Source organism: Doryrhamphus excisus, linkage group LG21 (genome assembly GCF_037039965.1).
Source record: "Doryrhamphus excisus strain RoL-2023G ecotype Guam linkage group LG21, RoL_Dexc_Guam_v1.1, whole genome shotgun sequence".
NCBI lineage: Eukaryota > Metazoa > Chordata > Actinopteri > Syngnathiformes > Syngnathidae > Doryrhamphus > Doryrhamphus excisus.
In genome coordinates this window covers 384,489-401,187 of record NC_136377.1, presented here as the reverse complement: position 1 = coordinate 401,187, position 16,699 = coordinate 384,489, and the positions used below count along the sequence as shown (strand labels likewise).

General features: G+C 48.7%; 1 protein-coding gene across 2 annotated transcripts in view; it reads right to left on the bottom strand.

Moving 5' to 3' along the window:
- The window catches only part of fstl4 (follistatin-like 4), an 86,020-nt gene that overhangs the window by 42,765 nt on the left and 26,556 nt on the right, over positions 1-16,699 (bottom strand). For both annotated transcript variants that reach the window (XM_078787917.1, XM_058087238.2), the window contains exons 2-3: positions 15,438-15,606; positions 14,502-14,535 (exon numbers count right to left, since the gene is read on the bottom strand). In XM_078787917.1, coding sequence (XP_078644043.1) covers positions 14,502-14,535; positions 15,438-15,596 — 193 coding nt within the window. In that variant the 5' untranslated portion in view covers positions 15,597-15,606. The remainder of the gene's footprint in view (positions 1-14,501; positions 14,536-15,437; positions 15,607-16,699) is intronic.

Genomic DNA, 16,699 nt, shown 5'->3' with positions numbered 1-16,699 from the left:
TTCAAATTGTGGCTTCATTTCTGATTCCAATAAACTTTTCCTCGGAATATTTTGACTTTATTCTTCTAAAATTGCAGCGTTTTTCATGGTTCTCTTTTGTTTGTTTCTCATGACAACTTTTCAAAAACAACACATTCTTTCTCTAGGCTACTAAAATTATAATTCCCATAAAACGTCAACGTTTTTTGATGTTATGGTTTTTACTGCTCTTTTTAAAGAATGCTTTTCTTGTGAAATTCTATTTTTACAATGTGCAGCGAGCCGCACTTTGGACACCATCGCTTGTTGAGGCAGAATTCCTGCAGTGCAATCATCTTCCTCCTTGGCTCTGCGGCCAACACAGCGGATAAAGGACAGGGAGAGCTGGCATACATACGTACATATATTGGGCGATATTTCAGCACAGCGCCACCTGCTGGACAGATGAAGGAAGTGGCCTCTCATGGACAGGAAGTGGTCATGCTAAAAGGTTTGGTAAGGTTTCAGTGACACCAATGCATCACGGCAAAGCGCATGAGCGTATAATTGGAAGCATCCATCACATGCGCGCACGCACACACGCACGCCCGCCTGCCCGCCATACGCCGCCACAATGGCATCATTTGTTTAGCTAGCTGGTGGCTCCGACGGCCGCGTGGCCCCGGGAGAGTTATGAAGTGTCTGGCAGCACTTTTGCGCCACATAATGGCTAATCTACAGATCATTAGTAACAGTATACGCTTGACTTGTGGTATTCATTACCGCTGCTCCATTTCTTATTAAAAATTCTGCGGGGGGGGGGGGGGGGGGGGGGCTGGATTGTGATTGATGCAGCCTCCACGGCACGCACGCCAACGCCACCGCCGCAGTGATTTCCGCCAGTTAAGGATCTGGCTGGCTCCGTGTCATTGTTAGCCGCACCGTGCGAGAGACGGGGGGGGGGGGGGGCGGCTGGACTGGGAATGATACAGTCAGCGTTTGGCCTACGAGGCTTTCATCGTGAGAATTGGGTGGGATTTTAAGCTTAACGAAGGAGAATGAGTAGAAAGCCATCACGTTTTCAAGGCTAATTGGTTGTGATCGCGGCTGTCAGCAACCACCTCTTCAATGAAGGGTTCTCCAAAGTCCGGCCTGGGGCTCATTTGCAGTCCGCAGCACATCCTAAATCTAAACTTTTGCAAGAAAACTACAAAAAAAAATCCATCCATCCATTTTCTACCACTTATCCTCACTAGGGCGGGGGGGGGTATGCTGGAGCCTATCCCAGCTGTCTTGGGGGAGAGGCGGTCCAGGAGAAATGGGGAGAACATGCAAACTCCACACAGAGATTCCAACCCAGGTCTTTCCATCTCCTGACTGTGTGGCCTGCATGCTAACCACTCGGCCACCGCGTTCCAAGGAGAGAAATGTGGAATTTTAGGAGGGGAAAATGTCATCTTCTGAGCATTAAGACGAAATACTAAGAAAGACGCATTATGGAAAACCAACATCAAATTCCCAGCAGGCTTTGCGAGTGAGACAGGCGAAGACGAAGCCCTTTGACACCAGCGGTGGCGAAAATGCGGCGCAAATGCGAGCCGCCTCAGAAAAAGCAAAGTAAAGAGCAGCGTGACCCATGCGAGCCAATCGGGGGGGGGGGGGGGGGGGGTGATCCGTACAGCCTGCCTGCCTGATGGCTGCGAGGCCCCCCCAGCAATATAGGACGCACTGAGCCGTATAATAAGTGATAAAAGCTCTGGATTGGCCCTCCTCACTCTTGGTCTTCCTTCCATGAACCCAAAAGATGGCCGACTCGACAGCGACGGCGGCGTGAATGATAACCAGCGTTTTGTCGACTTGAAAAAATAAAGTTGACATTTTCTTGTTTCAGGACAGATTTTTCGATTTGGCAGTTTTTTGTTTTCTTAGTTTACCCCCCAAACAGTAAAAAGGTCCTGCTTCCTTTGGTGGGGCGTTGGTCGTTTCCGTGTGAAAAAGTACAACCTCGGCACCAGGAAGCCTCGGGAAGGACCCGCCTCCATTAGGATGCAGACTCAATCCCGGCTGCGACTTGACTGCTCGTAAACGGCGACTTTACGGCGTCGTTACCTGGGAAGAAAGGGGAGTCGTGCAATCACCCGCCCTTTGGGAAGGTCCCGTTATTGGAGGGATGAAAGGCTCGGGGGCGGCCTCGGGCGCCACCGCGTCCGACAAGGACGCCTCAAGTTGATGAGGGCGCCGTCTTTGTCTTTCAGAGACGCGTCCCCAAAGCGGCTCGTTTGGTCTTACGCAATAACGAGATGAAGCAAGCGCCAGAAAAATCAGAGGCACGCGTCCAACGTGTCCAACGTGATGATCGGCTTCGCCTTGTTCCCGTTCAGGACACCAGCTGGAGGTCATTTGGGGGGGGGGGGGGGTCATTTGATGTCAGGATGCACCATGCCAACTATGAACTATTAATAATGACTCCCTTCTTGTTTGTACTTCCCTCATGCGATCACCTATTGATAAGGCTGAGTTCGGATGAGAGAACAGGAGTCCACCTTTTAAAGGTGATGACAGGTGATTGGGGGGCGGAGTCAGGAGTCAGCAGGATCGGAGCCGTCCTCCATGAACGCCGTCTCGTGATTGCATCTTATTGGTGCAGCCAAGCAATCAGTTGCTCTCAGCAATCAAGGTGCTTCCTTGCTGCCCTTGACCTGGAAAACATTCCCTCCTCCCCTCCCTCCTTCTGTCCTTCCTTCCTTGCTTCCTTCCTTCCTCGCCGCCACAAGCAGCAGAAAGCATCCCGTTTCCAATATTTCCAATTCTTCACGCTGAGAATGTTTGGGAGGAAAGTGAGCTTGAGGTTGGACGAGGGGAGCGAGAGATGCCAAACACAATTAATAAAAATAAAGCTCCAATTCCCAGATGCCCCCCCATGGGACCCCCCCCTTGGGACCCCCCCGGCCTGTCCAGCCTCGCCTGGTCCGTCCGTGCCGCGCTGCGCTCCGTGGCGGCTATAAATACCACTTAGCAGCTAACTGCCGTCCCTGCGGAGAGCAGGCCGACTGAAGAGGAGGAAAAGTCCAACCCAGGTTTGATTCCTGGCCGAGACCAAGCATCCACCAGCCAACCGGAGACGCTGCATCCCACCCTGGAGGTCATGGATGAAACCGGCACGCATTTCCCAACACGGAGTAACAAACTACGACGTCATCCATTTTGGAAACATTGAAGACCTTTTTTGTTGAGCTAGCATGGATGAACACCAGGATGTCCTCTTCGGAATGTTCATTGAAGCTCACACGTTGCTGAAGACCATCTCCTCATCCCCGAGCCTCACACACTAATCACTAAGGTTGAAGTAACATGGCCCCAAAGGACCCGGCATACCAGTTGGAGTACTGAATACATGTTCTTGTCTCCAGTGATCCTCACATACGTGGGAACCCTGAAGACCAAGCTAGCGTATCTTTAAGACGCGTCCAAGTAGCACTCGTGCCACTGGAAGTCAGCATTCCAACATTCCCTGGGCGCTCCGCTGAGAGCAGACGTGAAGAAGGAAGCCAACTCTCTAAAAGCTAATCCTCCGAAATGGAGCTCAAGTTCATCTCCTCCTGGCGGAGCCGCGCTCCAAGCGTCTCCAAGCATCTCCAAGTCTTTCGGAGGCGCCAGCAGGAGGCCACCTCCAGGTGAGACCAGAGTGCATCGTGGACCTGCGAGTCCAGAGGAGATCAATACGTGGCTAGGATGGAGGTCTTGGTGGTTGTTTGCTAATTAGATGAAGACACAGCTTTTCTTTCATGCTAGCGTGCTGCCAGGAGGACATCTTGGAGATGCTGCTGCTTGCCGTTCAGAAGAAGCATGGAAATGTTGAAATATGGCGTATATACCTTCTTAGCGCGTCTACACGTCCACGGCCAACCTCGGACACGCCTGCTTTACCCCCAGACAAAAGCGAAGGAAGTTCCTGGTGTGGAAGACCACCGCCCGCTTGTGAAGGACCATCCAAGGACCATCCAGCATCCAGGCTCGGGAACATCCACACATGGGAAAAGGATGCCACGGCACACGACCTTCAGGAAGGTCAAAAGGCCACCACAGACGTGGGATCATTAGCATGTTGGCCCAAAATGTAGCCGGGAAGAATCCAAAGCTGGTTTTGAACCACTGGGATGAAAAAGGCGTTGGAGAAATTAAAAGCAGCTTTTCTTGCACTTGAAAGGGAATAATGGGAGACAAATGCGCCTCCGCTGCTGGGTGGCGCACCACGGACCTCCTCTGGGCCCATATTAAGTATTTACATCCATATTGAAACATAATGCGCCTAAATTGTACGCTATCTCCTTCCCCGCTCCGTCTAACAGGCGGGATGGCCTATTAATGATACATGAAGGTAATTACATTTCCATCAGCATTTTGCCAAAGAGGCCCGAAGAACGAGGAGAACGAGGAGAACGAGGAGAACGAGGAGAACGAGGAGAAGCACGAATTCATTACGCTCATCCTGCAACAGAAGCACTTCTCTTTGGCGACGTTACTGCTTCATTTAAACGCCCCACTTCGTAGGTCACACCTTTACCTGGACCCACACGCCTCCTAAATAGCATATCAAGGCAAATATAGGGGTGCTATTGCATGTCCAGAGGGCTCTTGTAATGTTGAAAAGCATATTTAGAGGGCTGTAAAGAGGTTTCCAAAGCCTAATATGATGCCCACTATATTAAGTAATAGGATATAAAGATGACTATAGGGGTGCTATATCATGTCTGAAGGGCTCTAGTAATGTTGAAAAGCATATTTAGAGGGCTGTAAAGCGGTTTGCAATGCCTAATATGATGCCCACTATATTAAGTTATAGGAGCCTAAAGGTGACTGACTATAGGGGTGCTATTTCATGTCAGGAGTTCTCTAGTAATGTTGAAAAGCATATTTAGAGGGCTGTAAAGCGGTTTCCAAAGCCTAATATGATGCCCACTATATAAGTAATAGGATATAAAGATGACTATAGGGGTGCTATATCATGTCTGAAGGGCTCTAGTAATGTTGAAAAGCATATTTAGAGGGCTGTAAAGCGGTTTGCAATGCCTAATATGATGCCCACTATATTAAGTTATAGGAGCCTAAAGGTGACTGACTATAGGGGTGCTATTTCATGTCAGGAGTTCTCTAGGAATGTTGAAAAGCATATTTAGAGGGCTGTAAAGCGGTTTCCAAAGCCTAATATGATGCCCACTATATAAGTAATAGGATATAAAGATGACTATAGGGGTGCTATATCATGTCTGAAGGGCTCTAGTAATGTTGAAAAGCATATTTAGAGGGCTGTAAAGAGGATTCCAATGCCTAATATGATGCCCACTATATTAAGTAATAGGAGCCTAAAGGTGACTGACTATAGGGGTGCTATTTCATGTCAGGAGTGCTCTAGTAATGTTGAAAAGCATATTTAGAGGGCTGTAAAGAGGATTCCAATGCCTACTATGATGACTATAAAGGTGTTATTTCACTTCCCCGGCCATTTCTGTCCTGAATGAATTACCGAGAGATGACCGTGTTGACCTCCGTAGGATTGTCTTGGTGAGCACGGCAGTTTTATCAGAAGCAGCACCAGCAAAGGTGCTGTTTTAAATGGCCATGAAAACCCTATCCTGTCGCTTTGTGGTCTAAATTGAGCTTTAGTGTACAAAAAGGGAAACCTTGAGAGCAGGAGTTCGGCGGCGGCGGCGGCGGCAAGTTGACCGATGGTTTATGTGTGCCGCAGAGCTGCTTTCCTCCATGAAATACGAGGCGTGGACACGTGCTGCACAGCGTAAGCGCTCGTGTTTACTGCTCGTCTACAGCAGCGGCGCCGTTAACTTTTACGGTGTCGCCCGGCAAACAAATCAAAAGAGTCAATGGCACATTAAGGACAGATGGCGGGAAAGCGGCAGGAGAGAGATAATAAAGGCTAACAGCCGCTATGAGTTGGCACTTTTTCCGTCCTGATGTTTCATCTGTCAGCGCGGCGTTGACGTGGCGTGTGGGGGATGGGGGGCCGCGCGCCTCTGCTGCTCTCAGGGGGGCGCTTTAGGAGAGATGCTTTCATTTTTCATTTGTCTGCTGGGTAAATCGCGGCATCGTACACAAAGAATGATCAGCCAATCAAACGTGAGCTAGCGGTCCATAAAAGTGCCGTGCATCATTAACGCAGACGGAACGTCTCAAAGGTCAACTACTTTACTCCTTTTCAAACCAGCAGATTTTCCCCGGCTTCCGTGCCTTGCCTGAAGTCGGACTGTCTTGCCTATGGTCGCATATGGTGCTGGTAGTGTGCACGAGTGCCGCCAGCACTGAGGAGCTGTGGTTCATTGAGGAGAAACATGAATTCTGACATTTACTGTAAAATTCTCATTAACCACAACCTTGGTGGTGACAATGTCTTGGGTCTCGTGCTGCACGAGTGCCGCCAGCACTGAGGAGCTGTGGTTCATTGAGGAGAAACATGAATTCCGACATTTACTGAAAAATTCTCATTAACCACTACCTTGGTGGTGACAATGTCTTGGGTCTCGTGCTGCACGAGTGCCACCAGCACTGAGGAGCTGTGGTTCATTGAGGAGAAACATGAATTCCGACATTTACTGAAAAATTCTCATTAACCACTACCTTGGTGGTGACAATGTCTTGGGTCCCATGCTGCATGAGTGCTATCAGCACTGAGGAGCTGTGGTTCATTGAGGAGAAACTTGAATTCCGACATTTACTGTAAAGTTCTCATAAACCACTTCCTTCTTGGTGGTGAAAGTGTCTTGGGTCCCGTGCCGCACGAGTGCCGCCAGCACCGAGGAGCTGTGGTTCATTGAGGAGAAACATGAATTCCGACATTTACTGTGAAATTCTTATTAACCACTACCTTGGTGGTGACAGTGTCTTGGGTCCCGTGCCGCACGAGTGCCGCCAGCACCGAGGAGCTGCGGTTCATTGAACTGTGTACAGCTGGAGTACATTCTGAAAAGACGGCGGTTTTGCGAGCGACTGTAGTGAAGGTGCCGCTGTTTAATTATTCCGTCATGCAGACTCATTCCGTTCCATCCGACAACACGGCGCTTCCCAATCGGATGTTTGCTTTCCGTACAATTTCACCCGAGCCGGCGTATGAGTGAAGACCTCGCATCTTAAACGCTCCATTAGGAGGCGGGGGATATGTTCTCCCGTGGCATTTGGCCGCCGCGTTTCATATTCAAACACAAAATGGAGCAATTTGTGCAAACGGCGTGCCAAATGGAGCCGCCGACTCCCGGGTGGGACCACCAGGATGCTCACCTCTTTGAAATGCATCAGCGAGGACGCCCCAGCGTTGAACGAGCTGGGGCGTCATTGGTTAAGGACATCGGTGAGCGAAGACAGAGCAGGAGAGCGTAATGAAACGGCGACTTGCCATACTAAGCGGCGGCAGGTAGGATGGGCCACGCATCAGATTGCGTGGCGAGCGGGCGTATTTGGACGTACGGGAATGAGCTGTCTCCGGCTGGAAGAAGCCATAATTCAGCTGCCATTCCGAGGGAAGAGGGGGCGAGGCAGCGACAAGCCATTTCTCCCAGGACGGAACGCATCAGCACAGGTTCTGCCGAAGCGCCGAAACACAAAAGGCAGATCTCACCTGTCAGCCATGTTGGCTTTCCTGTTAAAGACTAGACGGCTGACGCGTCCAAGAGTCTTTCATTCGACAGATTCTATGCTAACAAACTAAGAAAACTACAACACCTGCCAACACCTGGGGGAGGGGTGCCACCTATTGCCATAAATCACCTCAACCTTTCATAATGAATGTAGGTGTCATGCCATGTGACCAGACCAACCTGGGGACCAACCTGGGGACCAACCTAGGGACCAACCTGGGGACTTCAAGCCGAGAAGCACAAGCCAGCCATGTTCATCAGCCTCAGCTTTGTAGTTTGAATGTTCCATCGCCTTTCAGCTTCAATAAAACATTAGATTTGATGAATAAAAGCGTAGTTGAGTCATTTCTCATCAGGCACGTTGCTATTCACTCCCCAGGACCTCCAGCATTCTGTGGCGATGTGTTTAAAAATAGAATCGTGCATCCACGCGGCAGTGATGGACTATGAAGTTATTCTTGGAGTATTTTGATATTTTTCATATCATCTCGTCTGTCGCTGCTGCTTTTGTGTGCCTTCATGTCATCGCGTAAAAGAAAAAAACATGGAGAAACGGCGTGTGTGCGGCCGAGAGCTTCAGAGGAAGCTGGCGTGTTGAAGTTTCCGCTTGGCAAAAGCGCCCGCTTAGTCGGGCTGCCAGCAGCCAGACAATAGCGACGGCCTGTCACATCCGAGAGGCTGATAGCAAACACAAATGGCATTCCCAACCCGACTTTGATTCCATTAGGGCCCATTAGGGTCCTGATTACTCGGCCTGCACCGGCACGCCGCCCTGGCAGGATGCTAGCTCAGCTTCACAGCCACGCCTGTCACTCAAACACATCACATCCACCTTTCACCAGACTATCAGACCCTTTTAGCTGGGTCAGCAACTCCACTTACAGTCTTGGCTTCAACTCCGTACCTAGCATTCCGATCAGGACATGTCCATGCAGGATCCGCACCATAATACACCATACCATAATACACCATACCATAATACACCATACCATAATACACCATACCATAATACACCATACCATAATACACCATAATACACCATACCATAATACACCATGCCATGATACACCACACCATAATACACCATAATATACATACCATAATACACCATACCATAATATATCGTACCATAATACACCATACCATAATACACCATACCATAATACACCACACCAGAGCACACACATGATGCCCATATTATACATACCATAATATACCATAATACACCATACCATAATGCACCATAGTAGAGGATTCTATTGTTTATTAAGACCACTTTTTCATGAATGTGATGGGAAAATATGACATAATAATCGGAGTCCACGTATGAAAAGTTGTCAAGAGAAGTGGAACGTCAACATAAATCTAAAGTAAAACTTTGAAAAGTCGAGAAAAAAACTTCAAATCAATAAAAAACAAGATCAATTTTAAAAAGAAAAAAACCCCAAAAGACAATAAAATGGACTTCAGTCACTTTTAGCAAAACTCATAATCCATCAGGATATTTCTCATTTTCACTCAGTGTCATATTTCTTATTATCTGACTATTGAAGTGGACACCTTACGTCCTTACATCCTTACGTCCTTACGTCCTTACGTCCTTACGTCCTTACGTCTGATGCCGTCTGAGTTGGAAACTCATCCATTTAAGAGGAGCGTGACCAAGGCCTTCCACTTGGCCTGGCAGGTACTTGGTAGATACTTTATTCCTACCTACCCCCCCCCCCCCCCCCCCCCAAAGCGCAGCTAATTCCCTAATTCCACACGGTTCCCATGGCGATCACACACATTGAGGAGGCGGACCAAAAGAAGTTGGAGAGCAGCTGGTGAAGAAAAGACGATGTTTTCTTTGCACCTGCAATCATGTGACCGCTGCTAACGGCTCATTTATCTTACCTGGCAGGAAACGAGCGTGACTCCGATAACAAGATAATCAGGCCGCCTGCTGGTGTTTGTGTTGATAGTGTCATCGTGTGTGTGTGCGTGTGTGTGCGTGTGTGTGTGTGTTTTAGGGTGCTAAAGCAGATGGCCTTAATGTCCTTAACTCCGCCTTTACAGCTTTCACGCCGGCGAGCGGAGACGTGAGCAGTAAAGCTATCACGTTTTAACGACCGCAGACAAGAAAAAACGGAAAATGTGACGTCTTCAATTTTCAAGCTCTCAAATTTACGCTCTGGTTTCATTTTTCCAGGATATTCCGTGTCACCGCCAAAGCGTAACAAGGCGGGGCGGATGCCAACAAAGACACTTTGACTTTTACGACTTGGCGAGGTCTGGCATGGCGGCCAACTTTAGCCCGCTTGATCTTTACGCTAGCTCAGCCTAATGGGATCGCTACTCCTCGAGATTTACCACGGAGACGGGAAAACTGGAGCCAGCTCCAGCCCTGCTGGGAATGAATTCTCATCACGGCAGAAGGATGCTTACCATGCAGGACACTTCATTAGGTACACCTGCACGATGTCAGCATTCCAACAACACGACATCGGGGAGAAGGCGCTGTGGAATTCGTCCGATACGATGGCGATACTCACATCCGTGATGCTGGCGGTAACTATACGTACTTCCTACTTGGACTATACTTCATAGAAAATACAATGATGCCGAGCTACCAGGAAGCTGACAGGAAGCAATATGTAAAGCTTGGAGAACACATGCAAATGTAAATATTACGTGCGGAGTACCCCAGGGGTCAATACCGGGACCAAAACTGTTCAACTTGTACATGAATGACATCTGCAAAGTGTTACTATATGCTTACATTAACTTATACTTCTATGTGTAAAATACATGAAACAAATCCTACTGGGAAGACAGGAAGTGGACAAATGTAACAAATCTCCTGTGAATCTCTGGAAATGAAATGGAACTAAAGCTTGGTATCATTAGTATCGCTACTTTGGTATCACTGTGCCCATCGGTGGCCCAGCTGGTACTCGTGCAGGTATACCTAAAGTTGGCGTTTTCAGTCATTTACGGCGTCTCCTGTCATACATTGATGCTAACTAAGCTAGCGTGCTTCTGAGCTTTCTATTTTTAGCAAGCGACTTCCTCCTGGCTCATCTTTTTATAGCGCACGGCAGGCGCGGCAGGCGCGGCAGGCGCGGCAGGCGCGGCAGGCGCGGCAGGCGCGGCAGGCGCGGCAGGCGCGGCAGGCGCGGCAGGCGCGGCAGGCGCGGCAGGCGCGGCAGGCGCGGCAGGCGCGGCAGGCGCGGCAGGCGCGGCAGGCGCGGCAGGCGCGGCAGGCGCGGCAGGCGCGGCAGGCGCGGCATGTCGTAGGATTTTGGATGTGTGTTTCAAAGCCCACGCCGCCGCACAAACAAAGCTTTCGTGGCACGGCGCCGCCAGCTGTCGCGCCAAAGACGAGGACTCTATTAGCGGCTGGCCCGCATCCATCCTCGGCCCCCGCCGGAGCGCTGGAGCCGCCTCGCCACCTGTCGCCAAAGAAGAAGTTGCCCCCACGCCAACCTGCCGGGTCGCTAATTGACTCACTGATTGTTTTTCAAGATGTTCTCACACTTGCAGACACTTTTCATGGCGGCTCCTGTTGAAACGCGCCGACAAGACGGCGCCATCTGTTGGCATTTTGATGCTTTCCCTTGGCATCCTTTTCTTCATTCTCCTTTTCTACAAATCTTTATATTCATATTGCAAAATAGCCTTTTGATTAATGAATTCAAACATTTGATTTGTATTGACTTTATTTTTAAACGTATAGAAAGTTATAATATTTAACAATAAGTATTATAAATATATTATATAATATTCTAAATATTTTTTATGAATTAATAATGTAAATAAATCAAACATAAAAACTAAATCAATCACACAAAAGAGAAACAGAAATAAATCAACCAAAGAAAAAATGAGTAACAGATTAAAAAAACAAACAAACAAATGATGTCCCAAAGCAGGTAAAAAAAAGAAATATGAGAGCCAAAATGCTAGCGTCTGATTTAGCATCTGAGAACTTCTCATCCTGAAGCTCCTTCAACCAACAGCGCCCCCCCACCCCCGTCGTTTTGCACTTATTACCGAGTCTCGGTCAACCCCGTCGGCACTAATTCTTGCCTAATTAGCGTCTAAATGAAGCGTGGGGGGGGGGGGGCGTAAGGGTTTAGGCGCCTCGTCTCTTGCCGTGGTTTTAATTGGTGATGCTAACAAACTGTGATGAGGCCGCGGCGGTCCGGCGAAGGAATGAGTCAGCGTTCTCCCGTACATGGAAATGATCTTCGACGGGACGAGGAAAGACGACGACGCGAGTGGCGCATATTTGGTGACATTTGAAAATGACGAGGGGGGGGGGGTGCGGCGTTAAATGTCACAATATTTGCATGTGAGAGAAGAGCAGCGTCTTGGCCAATCTGCTGGTCTTACAAGGGGGCCGGCCTGACTCAGGAGGACAACGGACCACAACAACGGCTCACCACGACACCATAGCAAACATGTTAGCAAACAAAAACGATAAACACGTTAGCAAATACGATAGCAAACCATAGCTAGCATGATAGCAAACACGTTAGCACCTGCTAACATCTCAGACGCTATTTCACATCCACTTGGTGGATTTCGCTTCGTCTGATCGAGCTTTTTTTAACCTGGGCCGTATGCCAGCCGAAGGAAAATGCTAACAATGCTAACAGCTAGCATGATAAAGTTGCTAAAAGTTAGCATGCTAGCATCGACGAAGATAGTTCTAGTGTAATAGCCTGCCATGTACATATTGGCATTTTGAAAATCATAAAAATTGTTACAAATGCTAACAGCTAGCATGCTAGCACCTTAGGAAGGTAGCACCGAGCACTGAAAAGTTAGATTTTTGATATCTTTGTACTCTGAAGGTGTATCCAATCTTGCAACCATAACCATAATTATATTATACTGTACAATACAATACTATTCTATTATATTATATTATGTTGCAATGAATATATCATATAATTAGACTCTAATCATGGCTTTTCATGAATTAATCATGATTAATCACCATGTCGCACTATGTCTGAAAGAAAGATCAATTAGAGGGCAGGATTATGTATATTTCATCATTCTTCGTAATGTGATTTAATATTATTTGTATTTATGATTTACCTTTTTAAATGTATTATTATGTTTCTATTATATGAGAATATATTACATTATATTAGCTGTCATCATTATTACCATTACAATAGTTTACTTTAGTATTTATTTTGTTTGTACATTTATTATTCATATTTGATCATTTACAATTTCTAAGTTATTATATACATATGATATATGTTCCCATATATGATATTCCATAGTGTTTTTATTTATTGTTTCATTTTCAGAATTAATTACATATGATATGTATATGCTATGCTACGCTACGCTATGCTACGCTATGCTGCAGTGTGTAGGTAGTGTCATCACGAGGCTACCACGCCATGCTAACAAAAGAGTGCAAGCAGAGTAAACGTGGCCATTTGTAATTTCCAAAAGGTGCAAAGCGACCGATGCTATTGTTAGCATACGCGGCTGAAGACACAAACATGGCGGTGGAAGGAGTGGCGCGTACACACGAAGTATGAAGTTGCTGTAAATCCCAATCAAACGCTGCTTGTGGAGATGACACAAATAGAGCAAGTGTCACCTTTAGGGCTTCCTTTTCTTCTCCCGTCAACTTCCTTTGTCTTTCCACACGACTGCACAGCCAGCAATGAGGCTTTATTGTCATGCTGAGTGTGTGTGTGTGTGTGTGTGTGCGAGCACGAGTGTGTTGACGTCTGTGATGAGAAGCGTTATGGAGATGCCTGTCAGAGAAACACCTGTGTCCTGTCGGGATTTGTGCGAGGCTGATGGGAACGTAAGAGGCAGGTGTTTGCCGGGAAGCGGAGATGAACAATTAGTGACTGAACGGGAAACTTTTTTTTCTCCTAAAGAGCCGAGAAAAAAGGAAAACAAACTTGAAGGCAAAGAATTGCAACAACACAAAACCATGACTGTCAGCACGGCTGGCTGTCCGACACCAGAGGAAGTCGGCAAACACAAATCAATCCGAGACCGGGAAGGGAAGAAGAGCGTTCCAAGAAATAAACACCACGCTTGGCGAGCGCCGCTTCCCATAAATGTTACAACAACAGCGGGGACGTCCGCAGCGTTCCATGGGATTTCTGCTTCCTGCCAAAAGCGTCTTTTCATTTGATCCACCCACGGCCCGCCTCCGGGCACGCCCACTCCACTAAGAGCTGGTAGGCATCATAGAGGAAGAATCACATGACAGGAAGAAGGAAGAAGGAAGTGGGAAGCGTGGAGGAGTGTAGCGTGCACAAGGTTAGCATTGTAGGGACATTTTAACACACAGTAGAGTTCCCAAAGATAAAAGTGTAACTAGTGGATGGTATATTCGTATATTACTGCTTATTTGTGTTGTTTATGTTGGCGTTGTAGTTTTGTTGTTTTGTTATTTCCATATTCCACAACACAACGTTCTGTGTGCCTTGAAAGATCAGTCCCAATTGTTCAAAATGGCTGCTAGTGAAGGGGTTGTCTTTTGAAAAATGGCCGGAATGGAATGAGTTTAAAAAAAACAAACATCTCAGGAGGTTGCCTACAGCCACAGCTTTTAATGCATGTTTAATGCAGGGGCCTGAAGGCAAGCATTCATTGGTGCATGTATGACGACATCGCAAACAACAAGGTTACAGTGTGTGACCCCCCCCCACACTAATTAAATAAAATGAGGCAGGCTACGGACCAAAAAAGCCCCTGGGCCGCACTTTGGACAGCATTCAGACATACTGGGAGTCGACCCAACGATGCCAGTTCTCCACAAGATGGGGGGGGTATTTTTTGTCAAAGCGACCCAAAGCCAAAGAAACAAAGCAAAGGGACACAAACACAAAGACTGCTGGACCACAACACAGACGGTGTACTCACGTTGGTCCACGCCGCCGCCCGCCTTCCTCGTGTCCTGCAACACACACACACACACCAGACGTCACTGCAGAGGAAAACGGCGACAATTTCTGCCCCCCCGCCCCCCGCCCCCGGTACAGATGATGAGCCAGAAGGTGGACAGGCAGGAAGATGAGGCCCTTCACTCGCTCTAATTGGAAAGACGCTCGCCATCGAGGCGGCCATCTTTGTCGGCAATGTCTCCTGTTCCGCTGCTTCACGGGACTACCGAGTACGTGGTAGCAACCTGATGGCGTCTACCGCCTCAGCTGCAGCGGATCCAGTTAGCAAGTACACCGTAGCCATGAGGATGCTAACCATTCATGCTATGCTAACCATTCATGCTATGCTAACCATTCATCACCTCCTGGAATCAGGAGGACCAAAGTGAAAAAAGGCCAAATGAGAGGAGCAGGAGCAGGAGGAGGTGGGATGAACCACGGCCGTTTGCAGACCGCAATCTTGACAAGGGCAACACTCGGCCGGCCTCCATTTCTCACCAGGCCGCCCCCGCCGCTTTAGTTGGGGTCACCAAAGCCCCCCCAAAACCACGGAAAAGGGAAAGATGACAGGCGTTTTGTTTTCCCAACAGGATTTACTGAAGGACCACCAGGTCTTCCCCGAGGCCTTCTACCCCCCCACGGAGGTGTCCAGAACCCCCCCCCCAGGGAGGCGTCCTGAACACCCCCCCAGGGAGGCGTCCTGAACACCCCCCCAGGGAGGCGTCCTGAACACCCCCCCAGGGAGGCGTCCTGAACACTCCCCCAGGGAGGTGTCCTCTCCAAGATGCCCGAGCCACCTCATCCAGCTCCTCTCAACACGGAGGAGTAGCGGCCTTCCAGGACAACCTGAATCCATTGCCAAGGATTCCATGCCTTGGGAATAACAGTAAGGAATTTGGTGCATTCTTTTACTTACCATAGATGGCGACCCCGTAGATGGCGGCCCCGCATCCAGGTCGTCTCTGCGCCCGCCCTGGTGTCCTCCGGCCTGGTGTCCTCCGGCCTGGTGTCCTCCGGCCTGGCAGCAGCCCGACAAGGCGGCCAGGACCGCAACCCAAACAGCCAGGCTGCCCATCAGAGGCTCCCTGTGACGGCAAACAGGAAGAGGAAAGATTCCCTCCATTACTTCCTGCCAACTTGACCAAGGAGGGATGAAGAGGAGAAAGACTAGAAATGCTGCGTCATCACGTTTCTACCGTAGGAGAGAAAGTGGAGGTCGTGAAAATACTTTGTCAAGTCCTGGGCTATTCCTCACAGTCGGGAATGGGCGTCCACATTCGCCACATGTTGCTAGTCACCTCGTTAGCATCGAGCGGCGCCGCTACGGCTGACCAAGTCTGACCAAGTGGGGAGGTGTGATTGAGGAGGAGACAGGAGTGGAGGAGAAGCGGCGTGGAGCCTTCATTCCGCTTAACAACGTCTGCTGCTGACAAGTCACATGACCCGCATGATCACATGACCCGCTAACGTCCAGATTACGTGTTCGGTCACGGTGGTTAACGTCTGGTAAACGTTAGCTAAAATGGCCCCCAGTCAGCTGGGATAGGCTCCAGCATACGGACACGCGTATAGACAATGGATGGACGGATGTTTGCTAACATTTGCCTTGGCTTGCGTTCGCCTGCTTGTTTAAGAAGCCCAACAATGCAGTAGAAGTATTGGTTGGAGGAGTACTAATGACTTCTAGCGAACCGTAGGAGACCAGGAAGCCCAACAATGCAGTAGAAGTATTGGTTGGAGGAGTACTAATGACTTCTAGCGAACCGTAGGAGACCAGGAAGCCCAACAATGCAGTAGAAGTATTGGTTGGAGGAGTACTAATGACTTCTAGCGAACCGTAGGAGACCAGGAAGCCCAACAATGCAGTAGAAGTATTGGTTGGAGGAGTACTAATGACTTCTAGCGAACCGTAGGAGACCAGGAAGCCCAACAATGCAGTAGAAGTATTGGTTGGAGGAGTACTAATGACTTCTAGCGAACCGTAGGAGACCAGGAAGCCCAACAATGCAGTAGAAGTATTGGTTGGAGGAGTACTAATGACTTCTAGCGAACCGTAGGAGACCAGGAAGCCCAACAATGCAGTAGAAGTATTGGTTGGAGGAGTACTAATGACTTCTAGCGAACCGTAGGAGACCAGGAAGCCCAACAATGCAGTAGAAGTATTGGTTGGAGGAGTAC